We start from the raw sequence: 19,439 nt of genomic DNA, 5'->3' as shown, positions 1-19,439 counted from the left end.
GTAAGTTACTTTTAATGTTACTGGTAGTCTTCTCCAGAGTTATCATCTCAAATTCCAAAACATCGGGTTATTTGTGTCCAATTCAATTTAAACAATCAATTTTATCAACATTTCTCAGATGGTCATAATCACCCAGTGAAATATTCAAAGAGTTGCCCCAGTTTTGAGAAGGAGAGTGCAGGCGTATTCAACAGAAACATGAAATTTTAAAAAGTGTATGTACGATTTTTATTCAGTGATACTGGCTCTGAAATGAAGAAAAGAGTTATTGTATTGAAGTGGCAATTTTTATCATTCTCAATGACAGTGTCAGGTGATAGTCTAGCAGCATTGTCACTGGAATGTTAATCCAGAGACCCAGGTTGTGTACTGGGGACCTGGGTTCGAGTGGTGGCATTTGAACTTTTAAAATATCCAGAATTAAGAATCTAATGATTGTTGATTGCCAGAAGAAAACCCCATCTGGTTCATTTATGCCCTTTAGGAAACAATACTGCCATCCTTATCTGGTCTGGCCTGTATGTGACTGCCAACCCACAGCTTTGTGGTTGCACCTTAATTGCCCTCTAGGATGGGCAATAAATGCTGGCCGAGCCAGAAATGCCCTCATTCCATGAATGAATAATATAAATTCCATTTTGATTCATAGCAATTCATAGTGGAATGCACTGCCACTGGTGGTAATAGAGTCAGATACATTAGGGCCATTTTTGTGACTCTAGGGTAGGCACATGGATGATAGTAAAATGTGGGAATGTCGGTTAGTTAGATCTGAGAGTAGGATGAAAGATCGGCAGAACATTGAGGGGTGAAGGGCCTGTACTGTGCTGTTGTTTTCTATGTTCTATGTTCTAAAACCAGGCTGCCCAAAGAACATAATAGTCATGACTGACACTTAGAACAGCTGACTGTTGCCCACACGTATGGCTGCATTACCTCACCTTAGTTGCTGTTTAACCACCAGGTCACTCAATTTACCTGACACTAACTACATTGTGTCTAGACACCCTGTCTATATCAACATTACTCTGTTCCCAGTGCCCACTGGGGACCTATGACTTGTCATTGCCCAGTAGGAGAATATCACACACAGGCAAACAACTGGACATTTCCAAACACAAGCTTTATTTTACCGAACACAAATAGAGTCTGTGACTGTCCCCCTACAATGCTCACTAAATATTGGCATAGTGATCAATAACTATTGACCATTCCATGATGGTCCACTGTACCCAGTTCTCATCTACTCGAACCGGGTAACACCTAATGCAGCCAAAGCCTGGAATACTCCAGGAAAGCTTCTTCCTCCAAAAGACAAACACCAAAGGATGCTGGAAATCAGAAACAAAACCAGAAATAGCTGGAGGAGCTTAGCAGGTCTGGCAGCACCTGTGGAGAGAAAGCACAGTCAGTGTTTTTTGTCCACTGACCCTTCAGTACCAAAGAAGTGTCACTGGACCCAAGGTTTTAGCTCTGCTGCCAGGGCTGCTCAGTTTTCCCCAGCACTTCCTCTTTTTGCTCCTTTTTCCCCAGTGTCTCATCCTCCTCCCAGGAAAACTGATCCCACTCCTCAGTTCCTCAACATCCAGCACTTCATCTCATTGTCTATTCCAGCTGTGTGAACACAGCACACCAGGATGATGCAGCACACATCATCCGGTCTATACTAGAGCTTCCCCTATAACCTCACACCCCCAGACAAATCCATGCAGTAGAACCACACCTTCTGCAACTCCATGTATGCTCCAACACAGCCCTGATCGAATCATAGGCAGCTTTGCATCCACAATGCCCATGTCATCCAATGCCTGGAAAGATTCCACCCTATAAAATTAACAGACTACGTCTTGCTCTTTTTAACCATACATAACACAAGTTAAACATAAAGTTAGATATTGTTCTTAAAGCAGTGTGGCCATGGGTGGAGGAAATGCAGCAGTGCAGTGAGCTTACGTAACTGCTCAGCTCTGATACAAAATAAGGCCATGGGTTCTTTAACGTCCAGCCAAGCAGATCGGTCGGACCTCAGTTAAGCATCACATACTAAAGACAGCAATTCTTAGCAATGCATTAGTATGGAGTAACAACATAGCTAAAGCACCATTGCTGAATAAGGTGGCCATAACAAACATAAAGATCAAGAAGAAATGTTTTCATCAAGACAAGCAAACCAAACTGTAAGGACAATGGGAGCCTTATAAAGGATAGCTAAAATGGATATCAGAAGAAGCAAAACACAAAGTTGCAAGTTTTGTATTCAGGTATTAAATGACAGGCAGATGGTGTTAAAGAGCAGACAACATATTCTGCTACTTAAGAAATTGCAATAATACAGAAGACAAGAAAATGATAGTTAAGGAAGCATTAGCAAAAGTCATCATGAATCTGCTAGAAATCTTTAAACACGTAAATTATGAGGAAGTGAGTGTTGTGCAATGGATAAATATATGTGAACTTTCAGGAGGCATAATGGCTTTAAAAATTACGCAACTAACATATTTATGTGAATTTAAGAATGAGGGAATTAAGTATAATTGATGTTCACCATGTATTGTCCTCCACATTGCACAGCAGTTGGAGGAAGCATGGAGGGTGACAAAAAGCACATAATGTACTCTGGGGGGGGGGAATTTCAATATTCACCACCAAGAGTTAATTGGCAGCAGCACTAGATTTATTACCTTGCTGAATGGGACAGACTTTGAATGGATCTAGCAACTGAAAACTGGGCTTCCCTGAGACACTGTGGGCCATCAACAGCACAATCTGTAACCTCATGGCTCAGCATATCCCCCACTCAACTGTTACCATCAAGCCAGGGAAACCATCCTGGTTGAATGGAGAGTGCAGGAGGACATGCCCAGGAGCAGCACCAGATGTACCTAAAAATGAGGTGTCAACCTGGTGAAGGTACCAGACAGCATAAGTAGCAGGTGATAAACAGAACTCACCAATGGATTCGATCTAAGCTTTGCAGTCCTGCCACTACAGGAATGATGGTGTACAATTAAATAATTCACTGGAGGAGGAAGCTCAACAATATACCCCTTCTCAATGATGGGAGAACCCAGCAGATCAGTGCAAAAGATAAGACTGAAGCATTCACAGCAATCTTCAGGGTGAACTGCCGAATAGATGATTCACTGCCTCCTTCAAGGCAACTAGGGATGGGCACCAAATGCTGGCCTAGCCAATGACACCCACATCCCATGAGTGAATAAAGTAAAGATAAATTTTCTTTCTTGATGTAAGTTGGTTTGATAATAGGAAGCATCATCTGAAACTGAATTGAAAATCTTAGCACAGAGGATAATAACACAAGTCTTGTCAGTCAATTTTATTGATGAGACACCTTCCTGTTTGAGTTGTTTCCCTTTTCATATAGAATTCCTCATAGACTCCAGAGCTGTGAACCACCCACAGGAGCCTTAGCTCCACAATCTAAGCCACCCCCATCTCATTCCACTCCACGCAGAGAGGTTTCCTTTCCAGGCTGCGGCTGCTGATCCTTCACTTCCCCTCCCTTTCTCCAGCAGGGATTAGGAGTTAGAGGCAGACGTATATGACAGTCCTATGTGTTAGGGCTTTACAATGATCCCTGGATTCCCAGCTGGTGATCTGAGGGTTTTGTGCTCCAGGTTTTTGTTGATTGTGTGACTCTGCAGACCTTGCTTCAATATCTGAGGGTGTAGGGAGGTTGGCTGTTCAGTTCATGTTTGCAACTCAGCCCAACCTCCCGTTGGTCTTTGAATCCCCAGTTTGGTTGGGGGGAAGGGAGGGGATACAAGAGGTAGATCAAAGGCCCTCCTCCTCATTCTGCTGTTCAGCCTAGCCACGCAGGGGTATTCAAGGGGGTCATTGGATTTCACGGTGAGGTTAGCACCAAGTATGAGTGGAGGGTGTGGTGCTGGAAAAGCACAGCAAATCAGGCAGCATTGAGGAGCAGGAGAATCGACGTTTCGGTCATAAGCTGTTCATGCCCGGAATGTCGATTCTCCTGCTCCTCAGATGCTGCCTGACCTGCTGTGTTTTTCCAGCACCACACTCCTGACTCTGATCTCCAGTATCTGCACTTTCTCCTCCTTGGCACCGAGTATCCTTGGAGAGGGTAGTTGTGGTGCCTGCGGGTACAGTTGAGGCATTTCCATGACTGATGGGCACCACAGGGGCTGCAGTGTGTCATCAATCACCATTACTTTAGTAAATTATTTTCTTTTAATGTTTTTGCTTTTATTGCAATGATAGTTAAGTGGCCCTTAAAAGGGATTATTGATTTGTTGATTAATGCATCAAGACAGTTAAAAAGAGACACTTATTGACATTGGTAGCAGCTGGGGATTTAAGGGATACACACATGCAATGTTTCACTTTGTGGATACATTAAACTGAAGTGAAGATTGACTTTCCAACTGACTGTAAAATGTTTAATGTGATGAAATGTATTTTTGAACTACAGGGGCATTGGATTGCACAGGATGGAGCAGTGAAATGCCATTTCTAAAAAGGATTCCACATGACCCCATGCTTCTGTACCTGTCATTGTAAAGTACCATAAATGTTGTGCTACCTTCCTGGTGCTAGGGTGCAGGATGTCACAAAGAGATCCCAAAGAGGGTGCAGATTATTCTGTAGTAGAGGCAGGGGAGCAGAATGAGCCAGGACCTGTGCTACACTTTGTATGAAAACAACATAGAGAGGGGAGGTTTTAAGGTCATACATGTCTGGCAAAGTACAGAGGTAGGATCTGGCTATCTCTGGATTACACCCAGCTCTACACAGAGCCACGGAAAACTGTAAGATAAGGAGGATCAATATGTGGCTTGAGGCGTGAGGAGGAGGAAGGGAGGCCCCATATTATAACTCTAATATATCAGATGGATCAGTTTTTGTCCAATGTGTGCAGGAAGGTTTCCTGACACAGTATGTCGAAGGGCCATCAAGAGGGGAGGCCACACTGGATCTGGTACTTGGTAATGAACCAGGCCAACTGTTTGATTTAGTGGTAAGTGAGCACTTTGGAGAGAGTGACCATAACTCGGTTACATTTAGTTTAGCGATGGAAAGGGATAGGTACATGTCACATGTCAAGAGTTAGCGATGGGAGATGGGCAAATATAATGCACTTAGGCAAGACTTAGGAGGCATAGAATGGGCTAGCCAACTGCAGGGGATGGGGACAATCGAAATGTGGAGCTGGTTTAAGGAACATGTATTGCATGTCCTTGATAGGTTTGTCCCTGTCAGGCAGGGAGGAAGTGATAAGGTAAGGGAACCGTGGTTTACTAAAGAAATTGTATCTCTTGTTTAGCGGATGAAGAAGGCTTATGTGACTTTGAGACAAGATGGTTCAGATGAGGTGATGGAAAGTTACAGATTAGCTCGGAAGGATTTAAAGAGTGAATTAAGAAGAGGAAGGAGGGGACATGAGCAGTCTTTAGCAGGTAGAATAAAGGAGAACCCTAAAGCTTTCTATAGGCATGTGAGGAATAAAAGAATGACTAGGGTAGGAGTAGGGCCAGTCAAAGACAGAAGTGGGAAGTTAAGTGTGGACTCTGTGGAGATCGGAGAAGTGCTACACGAATATTTCTAATCTGTTTTCACTCAGGAAAAGGAGAATATTGTAGAGGAGAAGACTAAGATACAGGCTATTAGACTTGAAAGGATTAAGGTTAGTAAGGAGGAGGTGTTATCAATTCAAGAAGGTGTGAAAGTAGATAAGTTCCCTGGGCTGGATGGGATTTATCCGAGGATTCTCTGGGAAGCTAGAGAGGAGGTGGCAGAGCCTTTGGCCTTCATCTTTGAGTCATCATTATCTACAGGTTTAGTACCTGAGGACTGGAGGATTGCAAATGTTGTGCCCTTGTTCAAGAAGGGCAGTAGAGATCACCCAGGTAATTATAGACCAGTGAGCCTTCTGTCTGTTGTAGGAAAAGTTTTGGAAAGGATTATAAGAGATAGGATTTATAATCATCTCGCAAGCAACAATTTGATTGGAGGTAGTCAACATGGTTTCATCAAGGGCAGATTGTGTCTCATAAACATCATTTAATTTTTTGAGCAAGTGACCAACCATGTGGATGTGGGTAGGGCAGTTGACATGGTATACATGGACTTCAGTAAAGCCTTTGGTAAGGTTCCACATGGTAGGCTATTGGAGAAAGTGCGGAGGCATGGGATTGAAGGCGATTTAGCAGTTTGGCTTTCTGTAAGAAGGCAGCGAGTGGTGGTTGATGGAAAATATTCAGCCTGGAGTCCGGTTACTAGTGATGTGTCACCACTAGTGGAACCACTGCTGTTTGTCATTTTTATAAATGACTTGGACACAGGCATAGGTGGATGGGTTAGTAAGTTTAAAGATGACACGAAAATTGGTGGAGGGTGGACAGTGTGGAAGAATGTTGCAGGTTGCAGGGGGACTTTGTGAGATACGACCTGCCCCTGACGAAACCATGTTAACTATCTGAAATCGAATTGTTGCTTGCTAGATGATTATAAATCTTATCTCTTAAAATCCTTTCCAAAGCCTTTCCTACAACAGAAGTAAGGCTCACTGGTCTATAATTACCTGGGTCATCTCTACTGTCCTTCTTGAACAAAGGCACAACATTTGCAATCCTCCAGTCCTCTGGTACTAAACGTGTACACAATGACGACTCAAATATCAAAGCTAAAAGGTTCTGCTATCTCCTCCCTGGCTTTCCAGAGAATCCTTGGATAAATCCCATCCGGCCCAGGGGACTTCTCTACTTTCACTCTTTCTAGAATTGATGGCACCTATTCGTAACTAACCTCGATCCTTTTCAGTCTAATATCTCGTACCTCATTCTTCTCCTCTACAATATTCTAATATCAAAGCCAAAGGTTCTGCTATCTCCTCCCTGGCTTTCAAGAGAATCCTTAGATAAATCCCATCCGGCCCAGGGGACTTCTATACTTTCACTCCTTCTAGAATTGATGACACCTATTCGTAACTAACCTTGGTCCTTTTCAGTCTAATATCTCGTACCTCATTCTTCTCCTCTACAATATTCTCCTTTTCCTGAGTGAACACCGATGAGAAATGTTCATTTAGCACCTCTCCGATCTCCACAGGGTCCACACTCAACTTCCCACTTCTGTCTTTGACTGGCCCTATTCCTACCCGAATCATCCTTTTATTCCTCGCATACCTACAGAAAGCATTAGGGTTCTCCTTGATTCTATTTACTAAAGACTGCTCGTGTCCTCTCTTTGCTCTTCTTAACTCTCTCTTTTAATCTGCCCTAGCTGATCTGTATCTCTCCATCACCTCATCTGAACCATCTTGCCTCATCAACACATAAGCTTCCTTCTTCTTCTTAACAAGAGATGCAATTTCTGTTGCCTTACCTTATCACTTCCTCCCCGCCTGACAGGGACATACCTATCAAGGACGCGCAATATCTGTTCCACTATAAACCAGCTCCACGTTTCCATTGTCTGCATCCCCTACATTTTGCTATCCCATTCTATACATTCTAATTCTTGCCTAATCACATTATAATTGCCCTTGCCCCATCAATAACTCTTGACCTGTGGCATTTGCCTATCCCTTTCCATTGCTCAACTAAATGTAACTGAATTATGGTCACTCTCTCCAAAGTGCTCACCTACCACTAAATCAAACACCCGGCCTGGTTCATTACCAAGCACCAGACCAGTATGGCCTCCCCTCTTGTCGGTCCTTCGACATACTATGTCAGGAAACCCTCCTGTACACATTGGACAAAAACTGATCAATCCGATGTACTAGAGTTATAGCATTTCCAGTCAATGTTGGGGAAGTTAAAATCCCCCATCAAGGACGCGCAATATCTGTTCCTTAAACCAGCTCCACGTTTCCATTGTCTGCATCCCCTACATTTTGCTATCCCATTCTATGCACCCTAGTTCTTGCCTAATCGCATTATAATTGCCCTTGCCCCATCAATAACTCTTGACCTGTGGCATTTGCCTATCCCTTTCCATTGCTCAACTAAATGTAACTGAATTATGGTCACTCTCTCCAAAGTGTTCACCCACCACTAAATCAAACACCCGGCCTGGTTCATTACCAAGCACCAGACCAGTATGGCCTCCCCTCTTGTCGGTCCTTCGACATACTATGTCAGGAAACCCTCCTGTACACATTGGACAAAAACTGATCAATCCGATGTACTAGAGCTATAGCATTTCCAGTCAATGTTGGGGAAGTTAAAATCCCCCATAATGACCATTCTGTTCCTTTCACTCCTACCCAGAATAATTTTGGTCATCTGCTCTGCCACCTCCTTGGAACTCTTGCAATTCACCTGACCTGCCCATCTTTGGACCGCAAGAGGAAACCCACACAGACACAGGGAGAATGTGCAGTCGCCAGAGGCGTGAATCAAACACGGGTTCCTGGCGCTGTGAGACAGCAGTGCTAACCACTAAGCCACCGTGCCACATGATGATGAGATAGTGAAGGGGGATGGGCTTAGATTAGTTCACAGGTTAGCACAACATCGAGGGTTGAAGGGCCTGTTCTGCGCTGTATATTCTATGTTCTATGTTCTAACCATGGCAAATGTCCTTTCTGCACCCTCGCTGTCGAGGTTCTTAAGAATTCTCGAAGTTTCTGTGGGCTCACTTTGTTTTTCTAAACACCAGAGAATGTTGGCCCAGTCTCCTCAAACATTCTTCAAAGGATAATCCCACAGTTCCTGGTCTCTGATGAACCTCCACTGTACTTCCTGTATGGAAAATATACTCTTTGTTTGGTAAAGGCACCTAAATTGCACTTGGTAACCCAAGTTGCAGCTCCACCAAGGTTCTATATAAGTGAAGCCAGACATGAGTGTTCTTGCATATGTTCGAGTTGGTGGATCCCACTGTGAGCCACAATGATCACATCTGCATTAAGTGTCCATAGTTCGAGGAAGTTTGGCTCAAAGTTGATAAACTGGAATCTGAGCTTCAGATACTGCAACACATCTGGGAGTGGGCGAGTTACCTGGACACCGTGTCCTAGGCAATCACACACTCTAGCTTAAAAATTTCAAATTTGGCTGCTGGTTAGAGGAAGGTACAGTCTTTCATTGGTTGGCACTGAAGCCTCATAGCACCAGGGACCTGAGTTCGATTCTACCCTCCGGCAACTGTCTATGTGGAAATGCACACTCTCCCTTTGTCTGCGTGGGTTTCCTCTGGGTACTTCAGTTTCCTCCCACAGTCCAAAGATGTGCAGGTTAGGTGGATTGGCTGTGCTAAGTTGCCCATAATGTCCAGGAATGTGCAGGCTAGGTGGATTAGCCATAGGAATTGCAGGATTACAGGGATAGAGTAGGAGAGTGGATCTGGGTGGGATGCTGTACAGAGGGTCGGTGTGGACTCAATGGGTCAAATGGCCTGCTTCCATATTGTGGGGATGCCATGATATGATAGTTTTATGAAGCTAACACTGGTCAGAAGGGTAGAAGGATTCTGAATATAGCATTGTAGGAGCCCCAGGTTTGATCTAGTCCAACAGGTATGAGGTACTTGCTCCCTTTATGGACGAGGAAAGAGTCTGTGGGAGGATAGTCAAATGGATCATTGCACCATGGTCCTGGAAGACAGTGAAATGTGGGGAGCCCAAAGAAAAGTGACAGTGTTAGGGGTTTCTATATTTCGGGGAACCGGTAGCATCCTTTGTGAGAAGGATCCAGGGTGTGTTGCCTTTTTGGTGCCAAGGTGAAGGGTATCTCGAGGCAGCTTGAAAGGACATTGGGGAGGGAGAGGTAGCATCCTATTGTTGTTGTCCATGTTGACACGAATAACATAGACAAGTGGTCCTGTTTGGGGAAGATCAGGAATTAAGAACAAAATTGGAGACAGGATCTCAAAAGTTGTAATCTCTGGATTATTACCTGAGCCACTGCAAATTGGTAAGGGACATAAGAACACGAAGGAAGTGACATATGGACGGGTGGATGCAGTGTGAGGCGGAGCAGGCATTAATATCCCATCAGCACCATGAGACACAATGTTTGGATTCTGGTGCATGTGCAGCTTCATGGTTGACAGTCATTCATCAGTTATGGTCTCAATGAATGGCAGAATAGGTTTGTGGGGTGAAGTTGATGATTCCTGTCCCTCTAAGCCTCTGATCTTTCAATGGCTATCCATTTGACTTCTCAGCTAACATTAAGGTTAACCTTCCACACATGATCTATAATGACATATTGGAGACATTTAACATCAACACCTCACCTCCCCCCCACCCATCCTTACCTCTACAAGACCCCAGAATAAACATCTGACTTTTTTTTCCTGGATCACATTCACAAGGCTGGGCATTTTTTTTTTTAATTGCTCTTTTGGATATGGGCACAGCTGACAAGGCCAGAATCTATTGCCCATTCCTAGTTGCCTTGGAGGATGTGGGGATTAGTTGACTGCTGCTGTCCTTGGGTGTAGGGATACTGTTAGGATGGGGTTTGGCCTAATGACAGTGAAGGCATGGCAATATCGTTCCAAGTTGGGATGGTATGTAGTTTAGAGGAGGTCTCGGAGGTGGTGGTGTTCTCATGCCTCTGCTGCTGTTGTCCTTCTGGGGTATAGAAATCACAGTTTTGGAAGGTGATGTCAGAGGATTCTTGGTGAGCTACTACAGTGCATCTTGTAAGTGATACACAATTCCGTTGCTGTGCATCATTGATGAAGGGAATTGACGCTGAAGTTGCTGGATGCACTGCCAATGAAGCAGGCTGATTCTTCCTGGATGGTGGCAAATGTTGTTACAGCCACACTCATTGGGCAAGTGGGGAGCATTCCATCACAATTCTGACTTGAAGACAGTGGACAGGCACTGGTGATAGATAGCTCTGTGCTTTGGATTTTGGGGGAGTGGAGTTCAATTCTTTAATTTGAAAACTGATCTCTTCTTTATTCTATTGCAGTTCATCATAAATAATTTGTAAAGTTACCCAAATTGAATTGATTATGAAACAGGAAATTGATGCACGACACTCCTTACAAAATAGATTGCCACACTCAAACAAATGTTTGGACATGTTGCTAACAGCTGGAAAGGGTGTGGAGGAAATGGAGGAAGCAGAGGGATTGTGGTCATGTTTCGTCATTGCCCCACAATAAATATTGAATGAAATCAGACAGCAGGGAGAGTGGAGAAAGAGTTGGAGAAAGAGTTGGAGAGTCGATCACCTCTCTGCTGGCAAAATGAAAATTATTCTGTTTTTGTTTGCTGCAGCCCAGATTCTTTATCAATCTGGCAAGTATTTCGTTGTGCTGAGGAACAATTAGAGTATCATTGGGTATTAACCCAAATTGCCAATATTCATAAATGTAATTATTCTTAAAAACCTTTTGCTTTTAGATTCGGTAGGTCCATGCGAACCAACTACCATTCCCGTGATTGATTCAGTCTTGAATGCTACAACTGCAAGGGTGAATACACTTTTCGCAATGGGTAACCCCTTGACTATTGTGAACTGTAGAGTAACAAATGTAAGTAACACCAAATCCAATTGACTTTTGTTTGTCCTCATCCTTTGTAATGAGTGTTACCATAATTAATTCCTTCTTTTGACCATGCATGATGTTACTGAGAATTTATGTTGCTGAAAAGAGGGATTGATGTAAGTTTTTTTTCATATCAGCATTTAATACTGAACCTGTTGATGTTAACATTTAGTTTTGGAATCAGTCATTAATGAATCACTTGTCAATCATTTGGCTCAGCAAAGAACTTATGAGAATCAAATGATCATCATAATAACTTTATACATGATTCTATGAACTGAACACAATGCAGGTATTTTAATATGCATACCATCTTTAACAAACTAAAATGTGTCAAGACATTAGGGCAGTACGATGGCTCAGTGATCAGCACTGCTGTTTCACAGAATCAGGGACCCGGGTTCTATTGCAGCCTTGGGTAGCTGTCTGCATGGAGTTTGCAATTCCTCCCCATGTCTGTGTAGGTTTCCTTCAGTTGCTCCAATTTCCTCCCACAGTCCAAAGTTGTGCAGGTGGTTTGGCCATGCTATTTTGCCTATAGTGTCCAAGGCTGTGCAGGTTAGGTGGATTGGCTGTGGGGATTGTAGAGTTACAGGGATGGGGTGAATCTGGGTGGGATACTCTTCAGAGGAAAGTGCAATTATTTCTTGTCCAGCGTATCGAGTCATTATTTCTAACCATTATCTGAAACACCCCTCACTATGTATAACTCTTCTTTTGGTTAGATTAATGAAAGTGGAAGCTTTATACTTAAGCTGGATTTAGCCTTTGATGTGCAGGAAGCTGCATCCAGCATTGCCCCTGGAATGAATCTCTCAAGTGCTGTGAGTATTAGAATGTTGATCATTTGCTTCTCTTTTGTAGTTAATCCTCATCCTGTCACTTTTAGTGCAACAGTAAATGGCACAATGATCCGTCGTGGAGCATTTGAAATACAGTCCTCTGTTGGTTCAGTGTTAATAACTGTAACACTGACGTTGATTTTAAATTAAAAAAGCCCCCTCAAATGAATCTTTTGTGTTTTCCAGCTAAATGGCACTGACCTGGATTGTTTCCCTCCCTGTTTACCTCATTCTTCATCGGGATATTGCCAGTCATGACCCCTCAGCCCATCACTACACTTTTACCTGTGGAATGTGCCCAAATCTTGCTCATTTACAAGTTGCCCCTTGGCAATGTTGCCCAAAAACATGGTGTTATATATCTACAGATAACACCCAGCTCTATCTCTCTGCAAGCTCACGCAATCTTCCATTGTCTCAGGGCTTACAAAAAATTGACCTAACTGTGGTTGTCCATGGTTAAGCAGAAGAAAAGAGTGGGGATAAGTACATCAAATTTTTTTCAAGAGGAAAGGAGATCATTCTCGTAAATAGATTGACAGAACATAAGAATTAGGAGCAGGAGTAGGCAACTTAGCCCTTGAGCATGATCTGTCATTTGATACAATCATGGCTGATCTCATCTCAGCCTCAACTCCACTTTCCTTCCTGCTCTCTTGAACCTTTCAACCATTACTAATTAAAAACCTGTCTATATCCTCCTTAAATTTACTCAATGTCCCAGTATCCACCACAACTGGGATGGCAAATTCCACAGATTTATGACCCTTTGGGAGAAGTAATTCTGCTCATCTGTATTTTAAATCTCTTCGTGGGTGCTGGAAAAACACAGCAGGTCAGACAGCATCCGAGGAGCAGGAGAATCGACGAGCAGGCAAGAGCCCTTCATCGGAACCAGTATTGCCAACCCCCAGCATCTTCAGTCCTCATTTTCTCCTTTTAAATCTGCGACATCACTTCTCCTAAAACTATGCCCTCTCCTTCTGGATTTCTCCACATGAGGAAACATCCTTTCGACACCTACTTTGGTCATCCTCTTTCGAATCTTATATACCTCATTAGATCTCCTCTCATTCTTCTAAACTCCAGTGAATAAAAGGTTAAACTGTCAGCCTCTCTTCATGGGACAAACCCTGTGTCTGCTGTTGAAGCTATGCCAAATGCTGCAAGCACTAAAGCTATTGAGATTTTGAGAAGCTGTTTTACAATTATAGGTTCCCAGAGATGTTCGCATTAGATAATGGTTCACAGTTAAAAAAGAAGAAATTCCCATTCAGAAATATGAAAGGTCACTTGACCTGAAACAATTACTTTGATTTCTCTCCACAGATTGCCAGACCTGCTAAGTTTTTCCAGCAAATTCTGTTTTTGTTTCTGATTTACAGCATCCGCAGTTTTTTCAGGAAAGGTCACTTGGCCTGAAATATTAATTATGATTTCTGTTCACAGATGCTGCCAGACCTGCTGAGTTTTTCCAGCAAATTCTGTTTTTATTTCTGCAATTCTTTCAGCTTTTATTAAATGAGAATGGAATCTATTTCTATCATAATCACCCAGCAAAACGCAATGCTGTGGGAAGAACTATACAAATAGCAAAGGCATCTTCACAGAAGTGGTTGTTAGTTATCAACAGAGGTAATAATTTCTATATTTCACTTCGTCACAGGCTAGGCAATTTACCGCACCCTTGTACAATAGCTCCACAGTCTACTCCAGGGGAAGTATATAATTGGAGTTTTTGCAAAGGATCTAGATGCTATCATGTACCTAATATAGACGAGAGTGGGACTGAGTCATTGTTGTGATGTTAATTGGCTTGAAAAAGAAAATCTGAGAAATGGAGAACATGCCAATCCAAATTTCTTCTTCAGTCCAATATGTAAGTCAGAAAGAAAATGTGGCCACATGCTTTCATGCCTGATTATAGCCTCAATACCAACCTATGCCCTTTTATCTACATCCACAGCCCTTCATAGCTCCTATGCTAGTTTTGTACTAACTCATACTGACCCAAACCCCAACCCGTCCTTTGTCTTTCCTGGCTAATTCATTCAGTATTATCCATTGACATATCTCAGAATCCATGCTGAAATGAACATTCTCATACTCTTTTAAAATATTACTATATTAGAAAATACTCTAATTGATTTTTAAAAATCAATTCACTAAATTAAAAATTACTTACAGCTATTAATCACTTGTAACAATAAAAATTTGTATTTATCACCCCACTTCATAGACTTTATAACACTTGGAGCTGTGAATTATACTGTGACAGCCACCCCACTGTGACAATGATAGATTGTGCAATCCTTCATGCAGCACAAATTCTACACTTATACCCTGCTAGTTATGGCAGCAGATTTTACATGGTTATATGCTTTTCCTAACTTGGATAACAAAGCCTGGTGACTGGGGTTGGGGTAAAGACTGCTATTCTGCATAGTCTGGTATTACACAACCCATTGTTAATGACTAACAGTCCCCATTAATAGCTATTTAGCCTCATAGGAGATCATTATCCAGTCCTTTGCCTGCTCAATTGTTCTTCTCTCTTTTTGGGCTCTATCCACACCTATTGTTTACTCCATACGCCTCTCCACCCCACACTTATGCATATAAAGTGACATTCCCTAGCTACCATCAGCTCTGAGGAAAGGTAATTGATCTGAAACGTTAACTCTGACTTCTGTCCACAGATGCTGCCAGACCTGCTGAGTTTTCTGAGTAAATTCTGTTTCTGTTTCTGATTTACAGTATCTGCAGTTCTTTCGGTTTTTATTAAACGATTCTGAGTGACTGACATTTGCAAGCAGAATGGTTGCTAGAAATAATAACTGTTCCACCAATTCCATAGCACCAGTTTAATACAAAAGCACTCACTGACCAAATATCCAAAAATGGCAAACAGAGGGATGCAGACAATATAGTATGTTGGTTAGGATAGGAATCACAGGCTGTGGTTTGATAGTCAAGGGGAGGCTACAATGCAATACATCTGTCTAAATATTAAAAGTTATTTATTTAAAAGGTTCAGGACTTGTCTCCAATACTGCTTCTCAGCGTTCAACCTAACCCCTTAGCATCGTCAGACTTCAGGTTCAGTTAAATTTGCCTGATGCTGCCTGACCGGCTATGCTTTTCCAGCACCACACTCTTCAACTCTGAGCTCCAGCAGCTGTAGTGCTCACTTTCTCCCTTCAGGTTCAGTTAGTTTGCTTCCATGATTAGCTGTGTTATGGAAGGCACTTCTTGCATTTTTTTTAAAAAGCTTCTTCCACTGCTTGCTCAATACTGGACCTCAGAATGCAACAATACTCCCAATGCCTTGCGTTGTTAAACTGTTAATAATGGGTAGGTGGTAATCCCATTTCTGCAATCTGCAGTTTGCCTTTGGGCAGTCCCATTGTCATTCCTAATGAAAAATCTAGGATGCAGCAGAGATGTGCAGAGATCTGAAAAGGAACAAGGTGAATTCAACGTCCCTCAGTGGGTGCTTAGGAATCTCTCTATGGCTGTAGAACTATCATTGTATCCCAGTAATCTGTAGTATAAGATTCAACATGACAATAAAAAAGTCCCGTATAAATCAAACCCTTTGACGCTTCCATTCTGGATAGAGGAGGAATGTCAGGGATATGGAGCGAAGGAAGGGGAATGTCAGTATGTGAAATGGTCTTTTGGAGAGTGTTAGCACAGTACAATGGGTTATATGGCTTTCATCTGCAATGTAATGGTTCTATGTGACCACTCATTCAAAATTTTACTGATGGCGCCCTGTCACTACAATACCCACTCTGTTTGGAGAACTGTCACTGAATTACAATCTCAGTCTTTTGATCTACAGATAAACTTGACTTGCACAAGCCAAGTCATTATTGAGAATACCACCATTGACATAGTTTCTCTAGTTTGTAACTCAACTTCCACAAACTCGACACCTGAACCATCTGCAACGCCAACACCAGGGCCAACGTCAACACCAGAAACAACACCAACGTCAACACCGGAGCCAATGACAACACCAACGCCAGAACCAATGACTTCAACGAAAAGAAAGCCACCATCATCATCAGAAAGCAATGAATCAATAGACAGCAATGAATCGTCAGAAAGCAATGAATCATCGGATAGCAATGAATCATAATCACAAAACAGTGATTGAGAAGAAAGTAAAAAGCCTCGGTATTTTTGTTTTAACTGATAAAAAAAATGCAAAGGCCTGCAATGAGTTGCAATTTCTTGACAAATAAAAGTAAAGATCAGCTGATTCTCAGTGCAAAAAGTTATGGAGATTGCTTATCCTTTCTTTCTGCTATGATCACATTGCCATTACCTTTTGTGCTGATGTTGCAAAACCTTTGCTACCCGTAGAAAAGAAACATTAGAGAGGGTTAAGCCTTGCAGCACCTCACTCCTACTCTTCCATTCAATAACTGATATTTTGTTCAACTTCATTTTCCTGCCTGCTTCCCACATCCTTTGATTCCTTTAGTCTGTGAACATGTAACAAACTCTGCCTTCAATGTACTCTCTGTCTGAGCATTCCCAGCTCGCAGACATGGAGAACTCCAAAGATTCACAGTCATCATGAATGAATAAACTTCTCTTCTTCTCAGTCTTAAATGGCTGTCTCACTATCATAATATGATCCTGAGATCTAGACTCTTTAACCAGGGGAAGCTACTCTGTTAAACTGTGGGAGAATTCTGTGTCCCAACGACATTGAAACCCATTTTTTTGAACTCCAGATGTCCATTCCACTCTCTTCCTAGACATAGAACAGCCATCTTAAAAATTAATAAATTTAACCTGCATTGCGCCTTTCTAAAGATATAAATTATTCGTCCCCAAGTAAGGAGATTAAAGCAGCACACAGTACAGGACTCCAAAGGCCTATACATTTACAAGTTTTCCTTCCCCTGCGCACTAAACTTCCCCTGTACACTTTGAATCTCAATGTTTAATAGTTTCTTATCATTTAAAAGAATATTCTCCATGTTTCTGACCAATGTGAACCATTTCACACTTCTCTTCAATATTTCTGTGTTCCAAAATAAAAGCAAAACTCATACAAATTTTCTAAATTTACAATGATTCTGGTTAGACTGCAAATTTAAGCCTAATACTTTAAGCTACGATAATCATTCTAATATATTATTATTTTGGAATTTATATGTAAATACAGAGGCAGATGGATTTTGGTTTTAGTTCTGTGAAGGTAACTTTTTTTCATAGAATCCCCACAGTGTGGAAGCACATCATTTGGCCCATTGAGTCCAGACTGACCCATCCAAAAGCATCCCACGCTGATCCAGACCCCTATTCCTGTAACCTTACATTTCCCATGGCTAACCCACCTAGCCTGCACATCCCTGGACACTATGGGCAATTTAGCATGGTTAGTCAACCTTAATTGCACATCTTTACACTGATGGAGGAAACCTGAGCACCCTGAGGAAACCACACAGGCAAAGGGAAAATGTGCAAACTACACACAGACAGTGCCCGAGGCTGGAATCAATCCTGGGTCCCTGGTTCGGTGAGGCAGCATTGCTAAGCTCTGAGCCACCCGGATTTTTTTACAGTGGTCAGAAAAGCATTTGGAATAGTGACCTAAGTGTATTGCTTCCAAGAAATCATGTGATTCAGCTAAGTGCCGAGCAGAATTCCTGTGCTTTTAATTGATGGAATAGCTACACTACTGAGTTTTATGATGCACTGAGACAACAGAGTTTAGTTTGGACTCCGGTTTAGAAGAATGAAGGTTTCAGCATAGGACAATAGTTTCTCTCAACTGAAGAGTCTCCAAGCTCTGGGAATTCAGATAGAAGCTTTCAAGTCATTAGAAATGAGAAGAGGTTAAAACTAGGGGTGCCCGGTCTATAGCTTGCAGGCACGTGAAGGCTGACATCTGCTTTAATTCACAGCTCATTCACAGATCTTGCAAAAAGGTGACTCCTACAATCTGGGGCCCTTTCTGTCCCATGATTACTGCTGCCTATCAGTAACAAATTCCAAAAAGAACCAGTCTGTGCTTGGAGGAGTTGTGAGTAACCTCAGACCTGGAGCAGCAGCAGTGAGCCTGCAGTTTGGTTTGGGGCCTCAGAAACTTTCTGCTTCCTTTTCAGATGTCCAAACATACATGAGGAAAGGAGCGGGATCTGGGGCTGCAGACGGCCCTTCTCAGCCAGATCATCCTGTCCCTGTCACCCACTTGAATCGGTCATCTAGGGACAGGTGGAGTGCTGCCTTGCTCCTCTTTTACAAGGCCGCGTGCCACCAGATCTGGCTGAGGGCCGGCTTCTTGTCGGGGCATTCATGGTGGCATTCAGGGCTGAGTAGGAGTACGGGCTGGGTCAGGCCCACTTGAGCACCTCCTCCTGGCTGACCAAGGTACAGCCAGCCCAGGTCATCTCTGAAAGCCAAGGGGCATGCAAGCAAAACATGTTTCTGGTTGTTGGCAGAAGGTGGCAGGAAGGGGCTCAAGTTCTGTTACCTTTGTTTGGGACCCGCAACAATAGACACAAACTTCATCAAATAAAAATTCAATGATCATTCAAATGAGCAATTGATGGAAAGAACCATTCAAAAGTACCAAGTAACAAAGCATTCCCTAATTCCACCTCATGTACCATAGCATTTGTCCTCCACATTTTATTCCTGCTTAGGTTCTCTAACTCTTCTGCACTTGTCTGTTTCTCTGACACACCTAAGTGCTTGACCAACTCCATTACAGTTTCAGCTTCCCTTTTATGCACGGTTAAACCCAATTCTAACCTATTTGCTAATTCTGTAAGTATGTCCTTCCTCTGTCTTTCTAAACTTTCTTGGCAAATTTGGGCATCATCTTCAAATCCCAGAACCTCATTAGCAATCTTCAGTGCCACATCCCTCAGTTTTAATTTAACCAACCACAAGTAACCAAAATTAAACAAAGTGTCTCACCTACATTTTATTTAAAGATCTAGGACACTAATTAGCAAATATGAAAATCTACTGGGATCTTTCATATCCCAATTCTGTTCAAATCTGTCCAAGCCTAAGACTGGATCTGTCTAAACCTGTCCAAATCTATCCAAATCATGGACCCGA

The 19,439-nt window shown here is 42.5% G+C and overlaps 1 protein-coding gene across 3 annotated transcripts; it reads left to right on the top strand.

Annotated features, from left to right (window-relative positions):
* The first annotated feature begins 11,131 nt into the window (after window positions 1-11,131).
* LOC122551411 (protein SGT1 homolog) lies at window positions 11,132-16,633 on the top strand. 3 transcript variants are annotated; one of them, XM_043693257.1, is made up of 4 exons: window positions 11,132-11,251; window positions 11,357-11,487; window positions 12,228-12,326; window positions 16,177-16,633. In XM_043693257.1, exons 1-4 carry the CDS (start codon window positions 11,200-11,202, stop codon window positions 16,489-16,491), a joined length of 597 nt encoding a protein of 198 aa, XP_043549192.1. In that variant the 5' UTR covers window positions 11,132-11,199; the 3' UTR covers window positions 16,492-16,633. The 3 variants fall into 3 exon arrangements, with proteins under 3 accessions (XP_043549192.1, XP_043549191.1, XP_043549190.1); XM_043693255.1 differs by having other exon boundaries at window positions 11,135-11,251; window positions 16,192-16,633; XM_043693256.1 differs by lacking the exon at window positions 12,228-12,326 and having other exon boundaries at window positions 11,133-11,251; window positions 16,192-16,633.
* Window positions 16,634-19,439: the final 2,806 nt, after the last annotated feature.

This window comes from Chiloscyllium plagiosum, chromosome 7 (genome assembly GCF_004010195.1).
Source record: "Chiloscyllium plagiosum isolate BGI_BamShark_2017 chromosome 7, ASM401019v2, whole genome shotgun sequence".
Classification (NCBI taxonomy): domain Eukaryota; kingdom Metazoa; phylum Chordata; class Chondrichthyes; order Orectolobiformes; family Hemiscylliidae; genus Chiloscyllium; species Chiloscyllium plagiosum.
This window is presented reverse-complemented; position numbering and strand designations above follow the sequence as displayed.